This window comes from Zonotrichia albicollis, chromosome 1 (assembly GCF_047830755.1).
Source record: "Zonotrichia albicollis isolate bZonAlb1 chromosome 1, bZonAlb1.hap1, whole genome shotgun sequence".
Lineage (NCBI taxonomy): Eukaryota > Metazoa > Chordata > Aves > Passeriformes > Passerellidae > Zonotrichia > Zonotrichia albicollis.
In genome coordinates this window covers 13625543-13651989 of record NC_133819.1, presented here as the reverse complement: position 1 = coordinate 13651989, position 26447 = coordinate 13625543, and the positions used below count along the sequence as shown (strand labels likewise).

Here is a 26447-nt window from a genome sequence, read left to right as displayed (position 1 = left end):
TATCTGGGCACTATTTTTATGGAAGAAATTCCTGAAAACTCAGCACTGTTACTCTATACAGCTTGAGTAATCCCAACATTTCAGACAGTGAGGAGTCTTCATGTCCCAAGACTCCTCACATAATTTTTCTTTCTAAAGTCCTGGTTGAAATAACCATGTCAATTAAGTTTTGTCACAAGAAATAACTACAGGCAAAGTATGTATTTCTGAAAAATTAGCCTAGGAGTCATCATTTGGCCAGTTTTCAAGGAGCCTTGACAGTTCCAACAGAGGCAATTAAAGATACTGTCTGTGAAGGAGCGTGGTCCTGAAACATGTTTCCAGACTGAAGTCTGTATCAGCCTCAGATGCTTTCAAGAGCTTCAGCTTTCTAGAGAAAAGTAGCATATTTACAATGACTTTGCAGTTTGCCACAGTGTTTCTTATCCATATTTTTTTGAACAAGTAATTCAAAGATACTTGTATCTATAACTACAACAAATAGCCAATAACCAAAAGGCCTCTTAGTCAACCGTGATCTAAATCACTACTTAAACAAGAATAAAAGCACCCAAGGCTCAGCAGCGTACAATTATTGTCTCCAGTTCTGTGTAACTAGCAATTCCTCCAAAAACAATTATTTTGAGGAAAAAAAAAAGCCAACACAATAGTTTAAAACCAGCAGGGTTTTTTGCACATATTTGACTGGTAACACACAGCTACACTATCAACTTACATTTTGCACATTTATTTTCCACTGTTTGAGGTATTTTCATCCTTGCAACCTCCTTTTCCTATCTGAACTGTTAAAGAACCAGAAAGGATGGAAAACCCATGATTTCAATTAAAAGAAAAACCCTGACAGTATCCAATTTCTCACATGTGTCAGGCAAACTACATAAAAATGTCTAAAAATCTCTGTGTTGACTCCCACTTTGGGACACATGCAGCAAACACACACCACTGAGGGGCTGATGCACAGTTTGTGCCACGCTGCTTTCGTAGCCATGTGTACTTACACGGTCTTTGTCATCAGCTACATCACAAAGAATGTCATCAAGATCCAAGATGCCACCATCCCCGTGCTCCAGCCGATGGACCTGTATCCAGTAGTTTGCATCCTGCATAAAAGAAGAACAAAATAGTATCAATTATCAAATGCCAACAGAAAAATGTTATTCCAACATACAGTCAGCATCACAGTCCTACAAATTCTTGACATAAAACATCTATTTAGGTCATATTTCTGTAAATAAGTGTAAATTGAGATGCCAAGTTCTCTTTTTAAATTGCCTCAGACTCGATATGCAGTCCTCCCTCTTCTATCAGATCTGCATGAGTCACAATCCCATCACTGACACATAAGACTCTGCCATCTTCCCAATATTACTGCACATTACATTCCCAATATTCCTTCCATAAAAGGAAGAAAAACATATTGTCCACAAAATAAAGCATGCCAGACTGTGGTCAACAGGCACAAAAGGTTACAGGCAGCTGTAAAAGATGTGAGAGTTTTACAGAACAGCTGTAAAAGGCATAAACCAACATTTAAACACCATCAAAATGCTTTCTACCTGTCCTTCACTAGAGGTGGTAAATGGAATACCTAAAATCTAAGATATTGAGCACGTACTAAGAGCACTTTCTACATTTGAAATAAAAAATGATATATATACACAGACATATATACACACACATATATGCATACAAATGTGTGCATGTGGCTTTGTGTTCATACAGGTGTCTAACAGTAACTGGGAGGACTGGCTTTACAGTCTTTATTGCTACTTTTGATAGCAAAGGAAGCCATAGGGAGCAAGGCTGTGTCCACAAAGTGTCTCCAGCACATGATCCAAGTGCTGGTTAATACTTGACATGCTATTCTTAAAGGATTTGTTTCCTAATGGGGGAAAGTTGCCCTGTAACCACCTGGCCTGATCACACTACATAATCCTGCTCCTCAAACACACCCCCAACGTCCTGGGCTGTTGTTCAGTGTCACTCTGTAAAAGAGCTCCCTTGTTTTTCACTGAGAAGTCGTGGCTGCACAAAGTTTCTGCTGGGAGGACCATCAAAATTGCATCAACTTGCAAAGTTCCTGACTTCCTAAAAATAGCAATTAGCATGAGCCTTTTTAGGTATGGTGTCTAGAAGTGACAAAACAAAAACAGAAATAATAAAAACATCACACCAAAGCCAAACCTGAACTGAACAAAAACCCACCCACACTAAAAATAGAAGTCATAAATAAATAAATAACCTCCACCCTAAAAGGCTGGAAATTATTTTAATTTCTCAAAGATGGAACAGGACAAGAAATAGGACTACCAGAATTCCCTTAAATCCAAATAGGTATTTAAATCCTGACAGAACATGCTGCACAAAAGAACATAAATAGATATTCATCTTGGCTTTAATATCCTAGAACACTATGTATTTGCATATGATATACATGCATAGGTCAAATAATTTGGAGATATCTGGTACTCTGAAACTTACTTCATTGTTTGTATAAGTATATCCTCCTTAAAAACTGTTCTAAGTCGTCATCATTAGATGATCGGATTTCAGAACTCCATTTTACAGTCATTAGGCAAGTCATTCCAAAAATTAAATTACAGACTTGTTTCTCTGATTTCTCTAAGTATTAAATATCATTACCTTCTAAGCAAGGTGCATTTCTTCTAAGTAAGCACTTATTATACAATTAACTGGATTTCTAGTATGTGGGTTTTCTCTAAACAGATTTACTGTTGTAGCATATTACAGGAGCTAACATACTTTTTTTTAAAATAAATATTTGGGAATAATTAAAAATGGCATTACATTATTCACACAGTCATGCATATAGAGGTGCCTACATAGCTAGTTAATACACAAACCTGCACTGTAAAAAAGGTACATAATGCTAACAGTAGGATAAACTTGTAAGTTTGAATACACCACTAACACCGACAGGGTTGGACAAAGTCACCTGTGTACACCAGAAATCTTCCAACATTTCTCAAACATGTTTGAAGGGAAGTCTTTACAAACTCTGCACTCAGATTAAAAGGAAAAAAAGATCCTTCCTCATCCCCCAGCCCATTAAAAAATCTCCTCTGCCTCTCATATCTACCAAAGACTGAAACATATTTGCAAAAACCAAGACGTAGAAGACACAACCAAACAGACAAGCAGTGAAGCACCTTGCACTCCTGAAGGACTTGACTCAGGTTTCCTCTGCTGAGATTGTCCATCTCAAACCTAAGCTGGAATTGAGCCATAAACCACTCTTCACTGCAAAATCACAGACAGAAAACTTAGTTTGGGCTTTAGGAGCACCTGATCCCTCATATGTCACCCAATTCACCATTTTTCTTTGCAACAATTAATCTTCTTACTGAAGAATGGAAACATTAAAAACAGGTAACTCCAATACTAGCTCCTGACCAGGCTACATCCATCAAAACAAACAGCACCCAAGCTGAAACTACAACTTCAATATCCATGTATCCTTGTTTTTTTGCTTCCTACCACAACTGTTTCCTACCTCCAAGGCAAATGTAAAAAAACATTCACAACAACAGAATCAATGACAGAAACACCCATTTCTAAATAACTATTGTGCTATTTCAGCATGCACAATCTACTTAAAAATAGCTTTGATATATAAGCTGCTTCTACTAATTACTTCCTTTAAAAGTTTCTCAATATTGCATAAGAAGTTTTAGATACACTTCATTTTTACTGCATCACCTATTAGTACTGCCATAGCCTGAACTGCTCTGGTCGCTTTTCCTGTCAGACAAGGTCCTGATACAAAACAATACGTGAGCAAGACCAGACACGAAATACATAAAACTAGTTTGGCAAGAACTGACTCTGGCGGGATTTGGTAAGTAAATATGAAATAACAATGCAACTTTTCATTAAAGCCCTCTCCAAACATCAGAACAGACTTCTCTTGAGGCCCTTTTACTCCATTAAAGGTTTTGCATAAATTGAGGATTTGGTGGGGGAGGATTGAGATGGAAGAGAGGTCTAGGAGGAAAAGGAGTACTCACACTGCACACAGATTAGTTACACCATACTGGGGGAAAAAAGAAACTGAAAAAAAGAAAACATTGAAACTAGTGATTTTACCAAGTTATGAAAATCCACAGCCATTTATGGTTCCAAGTTTTAGCAATTATTTCTGTATATTATTCAACCAAACAACATGAAACAACCAAACTGCATAAATGTTTACATTTAAATTCCTGTTCTGTGATCTGTCTAAAATGAACACAATGTTGTCTAGAGTCAGCTCATATGCACTGTCTGCTAAATATGAAAGAAACTGAACCAGACTTGACAAAGATTGGAATTCAAGTACTCCTACATGGATGTTACAAGTGCATCTGTATTCATGGCTTGGTCAAGCTGCATTTCTCAATCTCAGTCAGTAAATAGATATTCACAGTTCCCTATGCAATAGCAGTAGTACAGTCCTCAAACATTTTCTGAAGCAGTCAAATACACTGTTTTGGCTCAGACCAGTTCCTAAAGTGGAAATTGGCTATTTACAGATTTTACTGGAGTTCACATAACTTGGTCTGTGGGGCTAAGTGGTCCAGTCACTCCTTCAGGACACCTGAAGACCTTTGAGATCCCCCCCTCTGTGTGGCAGAGCAGGGCTCTCATCTCTTTGAGATGGCAAAAATGAAGGACTGTCACCAATACTTAGCCACAGTGCTCAGGGCATGTGCAATAGGGTGCTAACACAAGAAAATGTCTTCTAGTTACTAAACAGAAGAAAAAAAAGCTAAGTATATCAAGTTTATAAAAGTCAAGTTTATGTTAAAAAAAAGAAAAAAAGGAAAAAAAACTATGAAACAAATTTTTTTACATCCCCCACAAGTTTTTCAGGAAACCTGCTTCAGAGTTACCATTTAGTCAGACATGGTGCTGTTGTTTCAGCAACAGTATGAATTTGTATCGTAGAATCAGATTTTCATATTTTGTCAATAATACAAAGCTACATTTATATTCTTTCACTGCCACGACTGTGTAAAAAGGTACTGCACTCTCCAAATCTGCAATGCATTTAGGCAGAAAAACAAATGGTGATAGAAAACTCATTAGTTTCACTGCTCCACCAATGCGTAAGTTAGCAAAGTACAATTATTTTGAAAAAGCTGCAGAGATGCCTTTGTCACTAGTTCATGTAGAAGAACCAGCAAGTTCAGTTCATTGAATGAATACAAGGATAGAAGTAACGCTAAACCTGATTTATAATATCTTCATTTAAATATTGCATCACTCAGCTCAAGTCTAAGCAAGTCAGATCTCCTGTTTCCTGTCTACACCCATTTAACTCTTCAACTTGATGATGATTATAAAGGTACTCATAATTTAAGATCATGAGCACCACATTTTCTAATCCTCAACAATGGAAGTTAAATATTTGCTAAGTGAACACCAGCACTGGAAGCAAGAGCACATTACAAAGGCAACAAGAATGCAGTCATTCACATTCTGTTTATTACATAAAATGACTTCTAAAAAGCACAAAGGAAACACTGAGAAAACCATTAGTTTAAGTAGTATCATTCAGCATTCTGTAGCTAACAATTTCATGTTCCCACATAATGGAAACAAGGACCATATGTGGAAAACAATATCTAGACATCAGAATGGAAACAGCAATGTGTTCTTATTAATGGCATAGGAAGATTTCTTATTCCTTTACATCTAAATATGTGTCTTGGTTTTCACAAATTTACCCTTTCCAAAAATATATTGAAATATTTAACATTAAAAGTAACAGTAAATAAGATTATTCTTTTAAACACTTTGTCCCTATCTTACAAGAAGACAGCACCACAAACCTCTGACAAGTAGCAATCTAACAGAAAGCAGAAAATCAGGCTCCTAAAAGCCTGATGAACAATGCTTAGTGTTTACTAATTGTGCCCACTAGTGTGATTTGATCTCACCTGTCACCAGCAGGATGTCCTGAAGCATCAGAAAAATGACATTAATCTGCCTGGCTACAATTACATACTTGGAGCTGGTATGGCAGAGCAGTGTGCTTGTGTCATTTCTTGTGTGCTGCTTGAAGCTCATGCAGAGAACACTGAGGGAGGACACCAAGTTCTCCCCAGGAGGTCTCTGTACTTCTTAACTTTGCCCACATTTCGCTTCAGCTGGGTGCAGATCAGTTGCCACTACAAATTTTTACACATCTGGAAATCAAGAAAGACAAGTATTTTTTCCCCTCTACACTCCTGTATTTTCTGATCTGTTCTTGCCCAAACGGGAAGTGTATTTTTCACCACACAACACTATTGGGAAATGGATTGGCTTTGCCACGCTGAGCTCCCAGGGGCTCTCTATTGCCTATAGAGACCAACTGAAATTATTAAATTTAAATATCATTTATAGCTTTTTGCTTTAACACAGATCCTTATATGATTTTTAAAAACCACTATCAGCTGGACAGTTGTGCACAGGTATTTCAGTGTAACTCTCAAAGGAAAACAGACTCACCCACAAAGACAAAGGACAGAGAAGAAGCATATCCAAGTAGGTAAATATAACTTCTCAATTATAAATCAGGAGATAAAGGGAAAGTAAGTATATATTATTTGTTTCCGCTTAAAACCATCTGGAATTCAAGATTATAAGGCCATGTACGTGGCTATCTTCACTGGATTGTGTTTTTTGAGAACAGACAAAGCCTTTGTGGCAAGAATAGACACAGATAAAAACCAACTAAATCACCAGGCTGGGGTGTGTACTGGACTTGTCTGTTCAGCAGCATATGGCACTTGGGCGTGTTAACACTGTCTGAAAGGAAACCATGGTTAATAAAAAACTAATATAACTGAAAATTTGCCAGTGAATTCATTCATTTCCCTGTCTAGCCCTGTGCTACAGGCAGGAACCATCCAAACAAGCAGTCAGGTGCCAAGAGACAGCCATGAAGGCTTGCAACGTCAGCTGGCTTCCAGTTACCTTCCACAGCCTGAGAAGCCAGCAAGAACAAGTCCCTGGGTTTAAATTGCATCTCCATTCCATCATCTGTCTCCTTGAATTTCAGGCCCAAAATCTGCTGCATAACACACACAAAGCAGCAGCAGAGAATCAGCTCCAAAGCCGACTGTGCTCTCTAAAGCACGTTGATGACACAGCACGGACAGTGGCAATACTGGTACAACATAAGGGCATTCACTGCCTTGGCAAGGGCACAAGCCACAAAAACACTTAATATAAATGAAAGCAGCCCTTCTAAAGGCTCAGAAAGCAACTGACACCTGTAGGAACTCTTAAGTTACCAGGTGATGAGTTGAAGGGACAGTTATCTTTTCTGACCTCACTCCCCTCACACAAACTTTAGAGCACATCCACACAGACTTGCCCAGTATCCCATGAAGTCAAGAAAAAAAGGGCTACAGACTACAACAGAAAACAGCTGAATGCTGCACAGCAGAAAATAAACCTTATCCCTTTCATCTTTCTGATCTTTAACCCGTAAAACAGTCTTTGTTCTGAAGATGCACCACACTAAAGCTAAATTCTTGCTATTCTGTTTTACTGAGGAAGAGGAATACACGTTCAGGAAGGTTACACTTCATGCTGTAATGAGAGGGTTTGGTCTAGGATTTGACTTTTTCACACACACCAGATTATACATAATGTCTCTAACCAAGGGATGCACACTGATTTGATATGAACCAGCTATGAAAAAGAGAGGAACATAGAAGCCTGATCACTGAAGCATCTTGTTCCACTTCTGCACTCACCAATGCTTTCCCAGCCTTGCTAAAAGGGCTTTAGCTTACCAGAAATCCATCCAAAACAGAATCTGAACATATGGCAAATATCACTCTTCCTGATACACTGAAATGTTAGACAGGGTGTTTATGAAGCAAAAAAAAAAAAAAAAAAAGTAACATTGGGCTTTGCATGCATCCTGTATGGCCAGTTTCAACGATTTACTTAAAAATTAATCACATTACACTATCAATGCCAGTCCTCAGTACAGAAGCCTTCGAGCCAAAAAATAAGCTAAATAGATATCCACTTCAGCAATTAAACGTCCCCTAAAACCCATTAATTGGACTAATATGGTCAGTAAACTGCTGGAACACTATTACATATTGAGCTGTGCTGCATTACTACTAGAGTACAAAAAAAGCATCAAGGAACTACTTACTCTTGCTTCAAGTGCCAAAAGGTTGGTATTAAAACCGGTAAATTTGGCTGTTAGACACTCCACAGTTTACATAAAATTTCAAATACACATATTAAATCCTTGCTTTTCTGAAATGAATTGGTAATTTCCTCATCTTTAAGGAAAATAGTCCAAGGTCTGCTGTAGCAGTAAACTTCCTGTCTTTCTACCCTACAAGGATATGCAAGCTCTTTCTATTAATACATTACCCTCACGCATCATGAAAGGCTGGAATTTTTGTTTAACTCCTCCACTTTACCTAGAAGCAATCTATACCAATCCATGAGAAATCATATCACTAATTGCTTTAAATCAACTTTCCTCTGTACTGCATAATTTCATTACCTATTAAATAGAACAGAATCTCTATATGCCCAATAGCTTAATGTCAAGGAATAATTCAGATTGGAAGGGACCTGAGGACATCCCAGGACTGGACAGGGACCATGCTGAGCAGAGGGGGATGGTCCCTTCCTCTGTCTCCTGGCTATATTCTGCTGCCAGTGTGCAGGGCTGGCTCCTGCCCACTCACTGTCCCCAGCCCAGCCTGTGGCACTGCATGGGACTCCTCCTCTAGTGCAGAACTAGGCACAGAATCCCAGAATTGCTTAGGTTGGAAAAAACCTCTGAGATCATCAGGTTCAGCTGTTACCCCAGTAGTGCCAAGCTGACCACAAAGCCACGTCCCTCAGTGATACATCTACTCATCTTTTAAATACCTCCAGGGATGCTGACTCAACCACTCCTCTGGGCAGCCTCTTTTCATGCTTGATAACCCTTTCTGCGAAGAAACCTTTCCTCAGATCCAATTTAAAGCTCCCCTGGTGCAACCTGAGGACATTTCTTCTCATCTCATCACTTGTTACCTGGGAGCAAAGACAGGCCCCCACTTGGCTACAACCTCCTTTATGTAGTTGTTGAGAGCAATAAGGTTTCTGCTGAACCTCCTTTTCTGCAGGCCAAACCAACCTCAGCTGCTCCCCCTAGGACTTGTGCTCCAGACCCTTCACCAGCTCTGTTCCCTTTCTCTGGACACGCTCCAGCCCCTCAGGGTCTCCCTTGGAGCGAGGGGCCCAAAGCAGGAGACAGGCAAGGTGTGGCCTCACCAGTGTCATTACAGGGGGACAATCAGTGCCCTGGTCCTGCCAGCCCTGTCTCACTATTGCTGACACAGGCCAGGGGGTCACTGGCCTTCTGGGCCACCTGGGCACACACTGACTCAGGGTCAGCCCAGCTGCTGATCAATACTCCCAGGTCCTGGGCTTCTCACTATATTCCACCTGTCTCCTAGCAGTCTGTTCCAAAAATATTGCACTGAACACGTTGTTCACTGTCAAACCTAATGACATGATGACATTTCTTCACAGCACACAGCCCTGTAGCCACTAGGAGGTGCCACCACCAAAGGGCAGGTCCGGGTCCGCACCCGGACTCTGATACTAGCACCAAGTCAGGCATCTGCAAACAGGAAAAGTTACTTTGTGCTGCCACTAGAATGCATGTGGCAGCCAAATTTGCTAATCATTAAATGAAGAGTAAAGCTTTACATTTGGCTGTGAAAGAGTAACACACTTTTCACTATGATTACTGATAGTTTACACTGTGAGCAACTATGTTCAATTTCCTAAGGGGAAGAAATTAAATATGACACTGCATCTCTAAACTCCTTGATGCCCATGCTGCAAGCACCAAATAACAGCGTCCTGCCCAAACTGCAAAAAAAAACTTTTACATGGGATTTATTTCAATCCAATGTAAAAATAAAAATTCAAGACATCAATTGAAGCACTGCCACAAACTCCAACTGTGGCAAATCCACAAGCAAGGAAAGATAAATGTGCCCTTTTCAGCCTATTTTGCTGTAACACAGAGCATACTTCATAATCTGCACCTATATACAACAAATAATGCAACAAAACTGTTTCTTGATTACAATTTCTAGTTATTAGTATTTATTCCAGGTGGCAGATATGACTTACATAATCAAATCCATAGCTCATGAAAAGGCAGTGAAATGCACTGTCTATAATGGTGCACAATCTTGTATGCAGGGTTTTAGAATTTGGGCAACAATGCTGAAGAAATGCAGAACATGCTAGGATTGCAGCTAGACAACTGAACCATAAGTGAGTCTGATCAAAGAAGTGCTTTCTCTTTCTTCCAAGAGTTGATTTACCTCCACCCATCACTGCAGCATTACTTGAATTTAAGCAGTTCATTCTTTTTTTCAGCCACCACAATAACTCTTCAAATGCACTACTCGATTTAGACCAGAATGATGAGTTTTACTGGAATAACCAACCACATTTATATGTCTGTACATACAGATCTGTATGTTGTAGAGCAACATGTGATAGATGTTAATTAAACAAAACAAAAGAAAGTGACTCTGGTAAAATGTTTCAAGAGAAAATTTAAGAGGGTAGAGTTGTCTACCCAAGTGACAACCAGCTTAAGAGGAAGAGCCTAATTTATTTCAGAAATGTATTTGAAATAATATTTTCATTTGGGGGGCATTAATCTCAAGTACCATGAAAGATAGAAACAACCACTTCTGATACATGTTCCCAATTGGGCACAGTCAACTCATCATGTAGTATCTGAACTGTAAACAATTATTAACATACAGAGAGCGGCAAAATCATTCTTACATATACTGCCTCACACATCCATCACACTGTAAATATAAAGTTAAGACAAAATATTAAATACCATTCTCTGTCCTCATGGCTGCATTATTCCTCAGGAAACTTCAAATTCAAGGGTTGGTGGGTAGGACTTTGCAATATAAACAGCTTTGCTGAACCATGTGGAAGGAATGCACAAGTTGTGTGAATCACAGTAAGTTCACATAAGTTTTATGAATCACAGAAAAATTAATCCCAATTTAGGTCAGCTATGATACGGCGTGGTTTTGATAGGATTTAGAGCTTTTGCATCCCTGGTGCTTTACACCCTGTCAGCCACGCACAGGGTACCCAAGAGCTCTCCCTGCCCCTCTGCAGTTTCTGTAAGTGGGGTGCACATGGGAAGGGATGCCCCACACTCCCTGCATGGCAGCACACACAGCAGCAGGGTGCCTGGGCACTGCCTGCACAGCAATTCCCTGTCTGCTCTAGAGGAGGAGCAATGTGCCAGCTATGGCTCCTGGATCAAGCTGGTAAATGGAACAAATAAAGTAGCAAACTAACATATGCTGAAAAACACCTACAAATCAACACCAGAATAGATAAATGGAGCATTTCAACTGGTTTTCCTGTTGAAGGAAAATCCTGCTAATAGTGAAAGGTTTAGGAGTTTCCCTTGTGCTCTACAGAACCGTTCCCAAGACTATAACTATATTGCCCATCTTTGTCCTCCTCTCCTGTGTGCACATTCTAGCTCATGGACAGAGCTTTCTACATTGATTAAGGAGGCTGACAAGCCAGGACCCCACCACTCCATCATCTCATCTCTAAGGGACCCCCATGGAACAGAATCTGTGGTTGGCACACTCCTGGACCCACGAGCAGGTACCTCCAGGTCAAACCCACCAAGTAAAACTGGTTTCCAGTACGTATTCGCAAAAGCAATGTGGAAATAATCATGGTATCCTGTTAATTTATCTCTTAAATACTTTTCAAGATACTTTAACCAAAGCAGGCCTTACTTTGATCTCCAGGGAACAATTTGTAGCAATAATATTTAGCTATTGCTTTTCCAAATTGCTCAATCTTTTTTGAAGGAGCGTAATTTCAATTCCTTCTAGTGGCTCTGATTTAAGTATGTAGTCACTCCTTTCTAAACATGCCTAATGCTTTTCTGAAACTTCAAGAACAATCACAACATAAATTCAACTACTATAACTATGCTTATTTTTTAAGGTTAATAAAACAGATCTGCAATTGTCTTTGAATTCTAGGTTCTGATTGCTGCTAACCCAGGGCACAAACTGCAATGCAGCATTTTATGTTAGTGTGAAGGCGAGGAAGTACTTTAAAACTAAACTTCTATAAACAATACCCTCAAGGATTATTTGTTTTGTTTTCAAGTGTATTCATAACTTCTGAAGGTAATTTTTTTTAATTGACACTAAGCTTTACTATGGCTGTAGTCCTAGTGACTGATCATGCTGTAGGGTATTCCCATGTTTAAGATGGAAAAAATACTAGCACCATATCTGGCTGGAGACCTCACCAGGAAATAGGCGGAACTAATAACGCTAACTGGTACCAGCCCCACATTTTATCATTCCTACCATTTTAATTCACATCCATGTTTTGTTCAGAGATCAACAGTAACAGTTCCTCCTCACAAATCAGCAGTAATCCTCTTTTTACAGTCAACAACTAAGCTCAGGTCTAAGCTTGAGGCTAGCTCCAGTATAATCACAATCTCACTGTCACACTCCTGAGTTGTCAAGAGAGCCCATAACAGAAAAACTCTGCAGAATGAAGGAACCTTAGTCATGACTTAATGAGGACTCTTTTAATTTTCAAACTCCTCCCTCAATCTCACTTCCAGTTCCAGAATTTGGTATAAACACAAAAAAGTCACCTGCCAGCTGCAGCTGCCAGGTTCACCACAACCTCCCCTCTCACTCTGGCTTCTCAAAACCCACTCTACTCCTCCATCACCTACATTTGCTTCTTACACACCATGACTTCTATACCTAGCCAGAAGCAGAAAACAGAAGGCATTGCAAGAGGTTAAAGCAAATAGAGATGACAGCTCTTGGAAAACACTTATTTAAAGGCACACCCCTTCCATGTACCACATGAAGCAGCATTTCTTCTAACCAGACACTGCAATCCCCTCCCAGAGCCAACAGCACCAGCACCCACCAACATAAGCAAAGCTTGCCACACTAAGCCCTGAGAATGGATTCACTAATGCACTAAAAAACCTCCTTTTACTGCCTTAGTTCTCTTATCCCTTGTCACTCCCAGCGACAGAGAGCAGCTAACTGCTCTGCACTGAACTCTAACCCATTACACGGCTTCCAAAATCGCTTCCATCTCTAACGGCGTGTCTGCACTCGTCCAAATTCAAACAGACGATTTTATTAAGAGAGAAGCAAAACCAGCTAGTCTTCTTGACCAGAAAAGAAAGCAGTAAAAAAATAACTATTAAATCAGTGAGGCAATGCCAAGCCCTATTTCGAACAAGAAGCAAACCTTCAAGTTGTTTCAACTAAGTTGTGAGTACATCACATGTAAAATTGTAAAAACTATTTAACTTTTTGAGCTCAGAGCACTTCAATTTGCATCTCCAGAAGTAATGCTTAATATAACAATGATATAATAGGGGTGTTTTCAGTCATAACTTATACTGTGACCTAAATAAGAAATTCCCATCTTTGTAACAAAGTCAATTTTGGCAGAAGGTACAGAGAAATTACTGCAATTGCACACACAGGGACAATGTTAGAAATATACTCAAGCACACCATAATAGTCCACCTAGAATTATCCCTTCAAGCCCAGTAAAACCCAAGTAATTATCTTTCTTCTCTTCTGCTAGACAAATTAGAGAGTATCCTCTACTTAGTCAAACCAGAGTTTGAAACCTCCAGTTTCTAGTTCTTTATGTGCTTTCAGAGCCTCATTGAAAATGTTTTCAACATAACAGCCTAATTACATTGTATACATACACAGAATCTAAGAATTATTCATAACTCATGGCAAAAGTAGTTTTGACACATGACTGATTAAAAACTCAATAAAATAGAAAAAATTTGTCACATGTTCATTTAGTGCAGCTCACGTGTTCTCAAAAAAGCAATATTTTTAAAAATACCACAACTTCTGTTTTCTGTAATTAACTCCTATAAAACACATACAGTTTGCTTGCAATTAAGAAGAATAAGCAATAAACCTGTCTAATAAGGTGTAGAGAAAAAAAAAAAAAAAACAAAAAAAAGAAAAACAGGCTCTTAGAAACTGCACCACTTTTTTTTCAGAAAACCTGCTGATTTTAAGCACCTGGGGTCTCTCCAATGGGTTTCCTACCCAAATGCAGACAGAAGGGTATGACCAGAGCACAACCAAGGCTACAGGCAGGTACATGGAGATATTGTCTTAAACTCCACTACAGAGAAAAATCTGCATGTTGTTCTGTAACAGAGTAGAGAAAAAAGGAAAATACTTTGATGAATAGAAAGAATGGCATCTTTTTTTGACTGGTTTAGCATACGCTTTAGATAGCATACACTAAATTCCCCAGAGAGGGTTGCAACAAACCAACCAAAGTTTTAAACCATTTCATCTAAACACAAGGCTCCATCCATGTATTTTTGTAAAACACTTCAAATAAATTAATTTAACTTTGTCCGTTTTCCTATAGCAACCAGCAGACCTTGGTTTTATCTCTCCTATATTAATAGCACTGCACTGTTAAAAATACAATGGAAGTTTCGATAACTTAAATGAATTTTTTTATAAACCCCTCATACTTCTTTAAATATCAAGATGACTGGACTGATAGAAGCTTGCAAGCATCAAAATAACAACCTTGTGTGTATACCTACATACATATATATACACACACACTCCTGTATAAGAAACCTGCTTTACTGTTCTTGAAGCCAACAACACTGTTCTTGAAGAAGTCTACCTCAAAGTCTTTGTATTTGGATTCTCAGATTGTTCTTGTACTCTGTGTACTCTATTTCGACTCAGAAGAATAATTATGTACACTTACACAATTGAAAATATTCCATTAAATAACATCATCACTTTTATTTTCCAGGAACAGGGGGGTTTGCCTTCTAGAAGAGAAACCCTCAGCTTGGCAGAGGGCCTTACAGCAGTTTTCACAGGCTTTTTCCTAGAGAAACTCCCAGCCATGAACAGATGAAAGCCCCAGCACACAACAGCGGGACAAACAACCGCACATACAAATTGGTTCCACACAGCACCCACACCTGGGCACTGAGCTGCTCCACGGCTGCACCAGACAGGCTGCCAGGAGAATTCCCAGGGCAGATCCTGCTCTATATATAGAGAGCTGCTCAGAGGTCATGAACTTTCATTGCTTAAGACACAGAGCAAGATGCACCAGCTGCAAGAGACTGATAAAGCTGGCCAGGGCCTTTGCTGTCCTCCAAACAGGCAGCATTTCCAACACACACAGCTCCTCTAAAACTAAACCAAAGCTTTGCTGTATTTTCATGCACTAGTGATGAAGAAAATGGAGAGGCAAGAAACAGTCATGTAGGCCTCAATGTAAAAACCAGACTGTTTATAGGAATAGATGTAATAAACCCATTACTCTAAGGTAGGTGTTGGGACACAAACACAGAGCTCACAGGGAGGGATTGGACTCTCCCAGCTGTTGGAAATCAGACACTGACTCACAGCAACACCCTCAGCTGGGCCAAACTTCTGTTCCAAGTCCACATGCGTGGACTTCATCAGGAGGTTTGCATCATACATTAAAATTTAGCCTTAGTAATGTTTTATTTCACTGGGTGACTCACACACCTTCTACTCTTCTGATTTTGTAAAAGACTGATGTAATTTCACTCTGGTCTTCCACACATTGCACGTTGTTACATTAGAATGCAGTTCCCTTTCAGCAAGGAAGACAAAGTAAAATGTAAAAATTAGCAATAAAGTAAAATTCTGGCATTTGAAAAAAGAAATATTTTAGCCAGCTTAGAGATGCTGGGAATCCTCCTCACCCTGAGGAGAAAGCTGTCTTAAATGCCAGCTTTGTGCAAATCAAACTTGAAGTAAAAATGTCAGCTTACTCAAAGCTTTCCTTTGATCCAAAGCTTTTCTAGAAAAGACTTCAATGTCAGTGATTAAGTCATCGAACACGTATTGAAAAAGCTGCAGGTTTATGGGAAACTCTGCAGAGCATGACCTTGCTGCCAGTCCTTCCTCCTCCCCCTCCTCCCAGCTGAGCATCCCTGTCCCATGGAGACTCCCTCTCTCAGAAACAGCCCTCCCAGGCATTTTAGGAAGTATTTTTCACACTAACTCACTCTTTCATTTGTACATAAAAACTTATTTTTACACAACAAAAAAAATGTGTTCACTAGCTAGTTCTATTACTTGAAACCATGGTTGTTCCAAAATTCATATAGTTTTAGGAAAAAAATATTAGACTGCCTTGGACTCAAAAGCTTCTAGAAAAAAAGGTTGTATAAAACATTATTTTTTGACTATCTACTTCAGATGAGATCAAATATAATACTGTACTAGCCAAACACACTCCTAAAATACAGACAAGGGAAAAAAATACACATCCTCTACAACTCTGGAGTTTTTCATCCTTCCTATGAGAAGTATAATCATGTTGCACAATACAACACAACATATTCAAGCTGTTCTCTGCACTGGTCTGTAAAGTAAAAGCAGACACATTTATCTGATAATTCAGAACAAGACATCTTCCAAATTAAATAAATTTCAATTTAGCACACTGATGTTTTGAAGTGGTAATTTACAACTTCATATGATAACTCTAACAACGTTTCTTAAACTTTGAAATTTACATCAGTGTTTTCTGGATAAACAATTTTTTTAATTAAAAATTAAACTTCCTTGAAATTTTTAGTAGTTTAGCACTTGTCTTTTGATAAGCTACAAGCCACCTTCAAGATTCACAGGAAAAAGGTCATGTTTTCCAAACAGCTACTCTTCCAAACACCAAACAAACAAGATTGTGCTTAAGCTTTCATTCTCACTCATGCTCAGAAGACAAATGTTCCACTGAAACAACTAAGTCAATACACAAATGAGAGATATCAGAAACTATTCCATAAATAATTACAACTGCATATATCACTCTGCACAGAGATATATATACTTAGGATGAAAAATCTGGACCTTGGTCACAACCAAAAAGGTGCATGTATTTTTATTCATACCACCATGACAATCCAATAGGGTAAAAGACAAAAGTTATATTTTCTTTAGGATTTTCAGACCTCAAATACTAGACATGTAGATGCAAAGCTTTATTTTGAGCTCAGCTTTTGTGTGAGCATCAAAGCCAGGTGAGGCTATAGGTACTCATTGCAAAACGTGAAGAGAAGCAGCACTGGGTGGGGTGTGCAGAGCACGCCCAGAACTGCAGGGCAGCAGCGCGCGGCTGATGCGGTGACGCACGGCAAAGCTCCTGCCACCTCCTCTCCACCCCACCTTATTTCTGACAGTAACACAGAAGCCAGAGACTTCAGCAGGAACCAAAATCCTGCCAGAGATGGGCCATCTGCTTCAGAAAACTTAGAGCTCATAGTTGATCCTGTTGAAATATTACTGATGTACTTCAGTGGAGTGAACTCTAAAATTCATTTTATTATTTCCAGATAGAAGTGTGGACAGGGGTGCTCCACAAGTAGGAGGTAACCATAAGCTGTCAGTGCTAATTTAGTTACTTTTAATTCTGGAACACCCAGCCTATTTTGGTGCAAGTTCAATTAAATGAGAAGCACTTTCCACTTCTCTGACAGGAGTGAAGTACAGCCTTCATGCCTGTTACACTGCTTGTGTCGCCTGGCAGAAGGGCTCCTCTCCTTTGCCTCTCTCTGCCTGGTTCCTTCTGAAGCCAAAAAAAAAAAAAATAAAAGACCATAAAAGTTTCTTTCAGACCAGAAATAAACTTGAATATACTCTAACCAGCAGCAAAACAATCTTTGGGAAAATTACACAAATCACTTAGAGACTCTGGGGCTTTGTCCCACACCAAGAAGGTTTAAGAGTCTAAATTATATGGATGAAGTATGGGTTAGCTATGGCAAGCAGGGGGGAGGGCACAGATCAGTTCAGTGGGTGATGTTCATCCATCTTTTGAAGATATGCAGGAAAAGCTCTAAGCACAGCACAGAAATGTTACAAGAAAAAGATAAAAAAGGAAGGCATGACGAGAACTCAATTTGTCATTTCTAACAGATCTCCATCCCCTAAATGAAAAACTCATTATCATTTTAGCCAAACTCTGTAAAACACAATTTGTCTTTTGACTACAACTTGCAGTTCAAACTTTCACAAGGCAGCCTAGAAACAGTGGAATAAAAAGCATTTTGTGCCATTACTTTGTATTTAGCTTTAGATTCATTCTGCCTACAGAAGTCTCTCTTGTTTCAGTCTTACAGGCAAAAGGAAAAGGTTATTTGAGACTTCTGTTTCTGACATTCTCTTTTGATTACAGACTAAATCCAAAAGAGACTATCCTGAAAGGCCAAGACAAACGTGCAACCACATAATTGGTCTGGCTCAAATGGCACTGAAATCAGGAGAAAGCATCCCAACTCCAGAGAGATTCAGGCTGTGCTGAAAGCCACATTAAACTTTGTTTACTGTTTGCCTGAAAAGCCATATATGTACGCTACAGCAATGTTTTGCCAAGCTTCAGCTGTGATGGCAGATAGGCTATAAAAAGCCCTAGTCTTCTGCCAAGATGTGTATAGCACATCTGCATTATTTTTCTTGCTTACTCTCAAGAAAACATTTTAACTTGGCATAGAGCATCACATTTTATACTAGTGAAATTCTTGTAAGAAGCACTTGGGAAGCAAAGCAAATAAATGAAGTTCAGAAATGTACTTGATTTCCCTAACCCATGAAATGTGCAAAGAGGAAAATTGTAATTTTGCTGTAAAGCAGGCATTGGGCTATGACACAGGGCAGTTGGCACATATGCATAAATAGTGAAAGTGTGTCATAATATGAAAGATGTCTATACAACAGCCGGCTCATTAGTTTATATGACCCCTCCTTCAGCAGATGAAGTTTATATCTAAAAACAACTAAAAGAAAATTCTCAAACATATTGCCCAAAAATTCAAGGAAAGAAAAGATAAACAAAGCAATTTCAGTATAATATTATTACTAGAAGTTTTGCTCAGCTACAACATGCAGGACCAAAACAACTGGAGGTCACATATTTTATTCCCTAGCACAACAGTACTTCCTGTCCCTGAAAAAACACCACTGCCAAGATCTAAGCCACCCATCCATTAAGGTTTTTTAATATACATTTTTGTTGCTAATTCTGTTCCTGTTTATGTTGATAAAACTGTTTTATTTACTGTAGTTAAATTAATATTGGTAAAGGTTTCATTTTCAAAAAACTAAAACTCTAGACTACAATTATTTTGTAATTCATGATACAGATTTTTTTTTCAGTTTCTTTAGGAAAGGAGAAGGGAGAACCAAGGCATGCTTAATAATCTAGTACTTAACTATCAGGTCTTGAAACAAAATCCTAGTGCTGGCATACCTGGGGCAATCTCTTCATGCCCCACCACCATCTGCAGAAACCTGGCCTTCAGCACCATGGGTGACTGTAGAGAGGGGTAGAGGAACAGGACTGCCCCAAGCCAGAGGCAGGGCAGAGGTGCCTGATAGGATGGATTAGGAATCCCATTCCCCTTGGGACAGCATGGCATCAGCAAGGCACAAAACACCAGCCAGAGCCCGATGGGACACAGCTCTCCACCCACCTGACCCACATGCAGTGCAACCTACCCAGGGATGCTGTGACCAGTGGCACCTGGCTCTTCAGCACCTTCAGCAAGCTCTCCACATCCCCAAGCTCTCCCCTACACCCCTCATTACAGCCTGAGTCTTCCTTTTTGCTATTTCTTCTCTCCTTAACTGGCTTTCACAAGGTCTGCAAGTAAGCAGCTCGCAAATGCTGTCTCTGCAGCAATGCAAAGCACAGCAGGACAAACAAGGTGGGCATAGAAATGCCAGCACTGGCTCACATTGGCTTCAGCAGCTATAAAATAGCCTCAAATTCAACTCACAGGCACTTTGGCCAGCAGTGGTCCAGCCCTTGGTCTGCTGGACAGCAACTGCTGCTCCTCTCACTAGAGCCAGCACCCAGCACCTCAGGAGAACAAAACCAATGAGGCAAAGAGGCCTCCTCCATTTCACCAAGGACTGCCACTGCAGACACAGGGGAGGATGGGAGGCTCACTAGACAAATTCACTGCAGGTTGGCAAAGGATAAGATCCTGCCCAGCTTCCTTACCTTTCCTACTGGGGGGGGGGGGGGAAAGTCTAAATTATGTAGGTTTCCCAAGCCCTCTGCCAAGCAAGGTTTACGACCACACAGACCAAACAAAAGATACCATAGCTAAGAAATCACAGATGCATACTATCATACTATCTACCTGTGGGGGAGAAAGCCCATGTAAACCAGCCATAATAACCAGGAAACCACAGATAACCAGGCCACAAACAGTCTTGAACATCCTCACAAATACACTGCCCAAACACTAAGCTGCTGTTGAGCAGCCATTTCTGTACATTAAATCTCTACTGTTTATATGAGAGAACAAGAGGAGTTAATCTCAGCACAATGCATTGTTGAAGCTTGTAGCATGGACCAGCTCCTTACAAATCATTACTGGAAGGCAAGAAATGCAGATGGGAAGGCAGTCTCCCTGTGGCTTAATGAATTCACTCTGCAGTCATGTGCACCCAGTTATTTCAATGATCCTTAAGACAAAGCATCCCCCCAACCACCGAGTTGCAAAATTCCCTCTCCTGCCAACACCACTGCCCAAACCATTCACACCTGCAATAGTCCCTTGGCTGTCCACACATACACACCAAAGGGCTCCAGCACCAGTGTCACTTCACACCAAACCCTTCACACACTCTGACCAGCTCCTGTGAAGCCTTGACCATTTGGCAAACAGGCATTACACAAAAAAAAAAAAAAAAAACCTACACATTTTTCAAGATTTCTTGCAGGAGAACACTAAGTTTCTCTGGTAACATACTCATTTTGTTGATATTGAAGCTTCTTAAATAGTAAGGAAAATTAAAATGCACAAAATCCTAAATAGCATCTGTCCTCCAAGAAACAGAATAATTTTTTTCTTGGTTTGTTTTGGAGTAATTTTTTTTAATCGTTGTTTTTGTTTGTTTGGGGTCCTTTGGTAAAGGTATTAGAAAGCAAGAAAATCAACTGTCAAATAAGAAAATGGGATGGGACTCTGTGGACAAAGCAAGTAAAATATTGTCTGTTTTGGTTCAACTTTTAAGAGTATTACTAGCATGGCTTTCTCTCTACACACAAGTTATAAAGCTAATTACACAAAATGCTTAGCAAAAAGTATTTCATTTGTTGCAGTCTTTAAAATAGGAAACGTTAGCTGGAGAAATAGCTATTGGTGCATTAAAATGTAGGTACTGCTGCACAGTGTAGATAGCTATTCCATACCCAGGAATTCAGCTGCTACAACACATTGTACAGAAACGATAACAAAAATTACATAAACCAAAATTACTATAAACCAGTTTATTTTACAAACTGAGTTCACTGCTAAAAAAGTCGTATTCTATTGAAAATGATTTTACATTCAGCTGTATTTCAGATTGCACCCCAGGCCAGTCACCCAAAACCAACAAGAAACCCAGCACAGCCAAGGCAGTGCTCTCTGCCTCATGAAGCATTCATGAGCATCCAATCTGCACTTCTTCTCTTGACACTACGGATGTCTGGTTTTCTGGTCTTAAAAAAAAAAAAAAGTGTCTGCAGAAATTTTTAATATAACCATTCTGCATATGTCATTATGTTTGTAACACCCAGAGTTGCTGGACTGTGAATACAAAAATACAAACACACCTCACGGCAAATGCAGTCTCCAGTACGGCAGCAAGTTTGGGTAAAGGAAACTTAAACATGGCGACAGTAAGTTATTCTGTTCTTCCAATTCCCTTCTGTTCCCCCAGGTGCTTTCTTTAGGATAAAATTATTCCTTTGATTAAAAATCTGGTGCATCCATGTATCATAGTTACATTTATAAGCCTTCTAGTACATCCTGACTCAGGTTTGTTTTCACTAGCTTCACTTTTAAACAAGCTCAGCTGTTTTGGTTTTTTAAAGCTTATGATTAAGCAATTCTTCTTGCAGGAATCAATGCTGTGCATTACACTTAAGTGGGCTAAAGGTTTCCCTTCCTGATGTCCCTGAGTGTACATTTATACTTTCCAGAGTATTATTTCCAGTGAGAGCTTTAGGAAAGGAAGCTCACTCTGAAACACAGACAGGCTGCATTCAGAATTGGTGCCAGAAACCTTCAACGATACACTTCAAAGAGGACTCTGAAACAGCCACATACATTCTGCTCTCTCTCCCATTTTCTGCATATTCCTGCCCCCATTAAAAAACACATCATGCACTTCCTAACATGCTAAAGTACATCCAAACAATTCTCTTTCTCAGTATTATTTATTTTCGTTTATTTAGACTGAAAAGTTCATACTTCTAAAAGAAAAATTATGGGCAAGCCACGCCCATCTTGTCAGGAAAGAATATGGTTCCTTCATTTGAGAGGGAAAAAAAAAAATGAGTACAGTGGGAACACAGGGAGAGGAAGAGGGTATGGGCAATACATGTTGGGGGGCTGCTGGGGTTTCTTTTGGGTTTGTTAGTGCTTTTCTTTAATCTTCTGTTGTTGTTCTGTTGCAAAGGTTTTTTAACTTCACAGCTATCCTGAAGTATAAGAAGATTTAGCAGCAAAACCGATTTTTCTCTTCAAGAACAGTACTTGAACAGTAGACTTGGGAATACTGCTTTTCATTTCAAAGAACATTTAGCATAATGCTGTATTTATGTAGCAAGAATTGCCTCTCAAGAACTCTAGAGAGCTCTGTTCTAACAAAATGGGCAGGATGTTTAGTGCCTTCTGTAGTTACAGGGTGTGTTGGGAATACTACTGCTGGAAAATTTAGATCAAGACTCTGATTTTTATGACCTCAAGTGAGAATTTTGCAATATAAGCAAAATATCACAAAGCAATTTTTCATGAAATCCTGTGCCTTCAATAAGCTTACAAAAGCTTCCACTCTTAGAAATAGTGTTTATCTTTTCTATTAATGACATGGGCATGGTTATTAAACAGATACAGCACCAGTGCAGAAGCAGAAATGAGGCTCACAATACATGAGAAACTTTAAAAGGACACCAATGCCACCTGCTACAAACACCAACACTGCAGTGCTGTGGTGGCTCCCAGCAGCACAGCCCAGTCTGCAGCTGCTCTGGGCCAAACATCAAACACATCTGCAAATGCAGGTCAGGTGGCAACACTTGGAACAGTCCCAACACCCAGCTCAGGATGCTGCAGGGAGATGGGAGATGAGGTGCAGTCCAACACAGGGTGAAGGGACGGGAGCACTGCTGGGACTGCCCAACACGCTGTGCCCAGGGAGGCTGGAGGGGCCACAGCCACAACTGGACCTGCTGCAGGTGCACAGGACCCCAGGGAACACAAGGTACCACTTACCAAGCCTTGCCAGTGAACCTCAGCCTCTGCAAGCCATCTGTGCTGCAAAACAGCTTTGTCAGTCACAAAGTGCAGTGGGATCACTGGCACAGGACTCTCCACCAAGGTGTCCACAACAAAGCAGTGAAGCACACACAAGGGTAACCTTCACACCTTCATTATCTGCCCCCATGAGACTCAAATGAGCTTCTGTAATTACCTGTAAATCTTGACATACAGTAAAACTTCTGGTAAAGCAAATCATACTACTCCATGGAAAGGATTTACCAATTTTTTGTTTTTCCTGAATAAAACAAAAACTAAATACAGAAATTTGTTTTTCAGTGCTTGAAATAGCAATCTCCTCCTAGCCTAAGGTACCCACGGATTTCACTGGAAAAAATGTCACATCAGAAAAGTCTTTTTACAATAGCTGATTTTATACTAAAATATTTTAGTAGCAAGATCTTGAAACTTTTCATGAACAGCAGAAATCCCTGCAGTTAACTAGACAAATAGTGAGACTGCCTTGAAGAAATGAACAAAGAAACTGAATGCAATTGTTTACACCTAAATGCCTCTGACAAAAAATAAACAAAAGAATAAGTCAAGTTACCAAACATCTGAGCATTTATTAATTGAGAGGAAGGCAAAGCATCCCAGTTCCAGGCAGCATGGGGAGAGGCCCCACCTTGCAGATGCTGTGTGCATTTCAGTGGGACCAGGCAATGAAACCCCATCTCCCCCCTTTGAGAGGGGCATCACACTACCATGCACTGCTGAGAGATGGGCAACACCCACCTGGAAAACAGCAGATTTTTATATCACAGCAGACCTATTTACAGATCCAGCAATGACACATTTTAGTGTCATTTGTTGAGTTTGACAAGGAGCAGCATAAATAGTGCAAGAGAGGTTTCTGCAGCTGCATATCCTCTGCACTGTCCCTTCAGTACTTCTGTTTTCAGCTGTATCAGTCAGGTAACCTAATACCTGTAGCAAAATAAAACATTTTGTCTCTGTCCTTCATGATTTTATTTTTAAATCAATTTATAAAGCAAGAAGCAGGGAAAATGGAAGCTAAGTCAAAGCAGCAAAGCAAAAGCAATGAGATACTCACCTCAGGGAAATTGCTTTCTACTGAAACAAGACACAAGCATCTTTTTGTTGTCATCAAAGAATTAACTAGAGAACACGCCAATAATTTATAAGGAAGTAGACATGTGCATAAATGATAGGAGGAGGGGAAGATCTACTAGCTTCTGTGCTGCAGAAAGGCAGAAGACAGTGGCAGACAAAACATAAAATTTTACTCCAATGTTTCTTAAAAGAACTATAGACGGGTAACATAGAGCTTTGACTTGGAAAAACCTTTATATATTCCTCTTGTGGATTTCACTGGAGCCTGTAGGTGCACAGTATTTGAAGTAAGAGTCTCAGCATTCTGCTGCCCCAGTTTTTCCTTTGTGCAGAAAGAGGAATGTGAATATCGAGCATTCTTATTAACTAGGGGAGAGGAAATAAGTGTGCAAGTGTTTAAATATAGAATAATGTTGCCAGCATCCATTAGGTGTTACTAATGCCCTCCCTACTAAAATATGAACCAAATGAAACAAAGAGGTGCCTGCAGGGAAGGACACTGGTAGTTTCTGGGTCATGAATTTTTTTTGAGCTACCCCCAGCAGTACCAGCATGGTAACCCCTTCAAAAGCTCAAGGAGGACTTGAATTGACTGCACGTTGCTTTCAACTACAAGTTCATCCTGGTTTATACACTCAGGCAACTTCTGCTGTCCTCCAGCTCTCCCACGATTACAAACAAACTTGTCACTTTCAAACATTTCCCTTCCTGGTTCTTATCTCTCCTTTCATACACAACACAAATGCTGCTTCAGTCCCACTCCTTGAAGACAGACTGCTCTCCCTTCCCCCAGTCCTCTACAGTGAATTCTTAAGCAAAGGCAAAAAGAAAAAAATCTTCCACAACTATTTTTTTCACTAATTTTGTCCAAAGGCTACAGAAGTTTCTGGTCCACTTCAAAGTGTTGCTGGCAGGGCCATAACTGAACCTTCTTCCCTCTTCAGTACAGGCATTACCAGAAGGATGATTATCCTTGGCCTTATTATTCCTTGCCTCTGGCTACCCTTCTCCATTTGGGAGCTAACCTACTTGCTCATCAGGTTCTTCCCCATTCCTGCCACTGCTGACATTTTCCAAAGCTTCTCTTAGAGCGACCACTTGCCTCACCCAAAAAGTTCCATTTTGCCTCCAACATATCCTCAGCAGAAGCTTTTCCCTCCCTTGCAAGGCTTTTCCCTCTGACAGCCCTGGGGACCGCCATGCACAAGCTCCTCCCCACGCCCCTTAAAGAGGGAAGCACTGCTGCTTCTATGAGAGTTAACACCTCAACTTGCAATGGGCCCCAAACACAAGTGAAAAGTTAACACATAGCTTGTTTTAGGATCAAAAAACATGTTTAGGGTAACAAACACATACAAGCCTTAAACTGCTATTGATTTCACCATCAGTCATGGTACCCAAAAATAAAAAGCAAAAAGAAAAAAAAACCAAACTAAGCTACCTACTGGTTCTGCAAGTTTACCCCATTTTACAAAGCAGTGGCAGTTTCTAAAGCACAATTCAAAACCCTGGCTATAGGGCTGAGAAGGCACAAGATCATTCCAAATAAAAAGGAATGGTAAGAATAACAAATACAAATCTTATGGTCATTACACTAACCTCCCTGATGAAGCGTGCAATTACTCCTAACAGGTTTTTTTTCAGAGTCTCCCCATGTTGTTTTTTCCCAAAAAAACTTTTAAGTTGCAGTAGAATAAGCAACACCTGAATGCAATATAATTTTTTAAAGAGATACAATTGAAAGAGATAATACATTTTCCTTGGAAGAATTCCTTCTTCTGACCAGTGCTGATACTGGTATATATTTTTACAAAGCTAGATAGCCCTATTTCTTTCACTCAGATACCAACATCTAATGAGATAGAATTTTACTGTGAATTATTTAGACTATGTTGAACATCCACCATGCAGA

At 39.8% G+C, this 26447-nt stretch overlaps 1 protein-coding gene across 16 annotated transcripts in view; it reads right to left on the bottom strand.

The window, feature by feature from the left end:
• Window positions 1-26447, bottom strand: part of PARD3 (par-3 family cell polarity regulator) — a 443154-nt gene that overhangs the window by 393264 nt on the left and 23443 nt on the right. For all 16 annotated transcript variants that reach the window (XM_074558690.1, XM_074559146.1, XM_074558909.1 and 13 more), the window contains exon 2: window positions 999-1100. In XM_074558690.1, the coding sequence (XP_074414791.1) occupies window positions 999-1100 (102 nt within the window). The remainder of the gene's footprint in view (window positions 1-998; window positions 1101-26447) is intronic.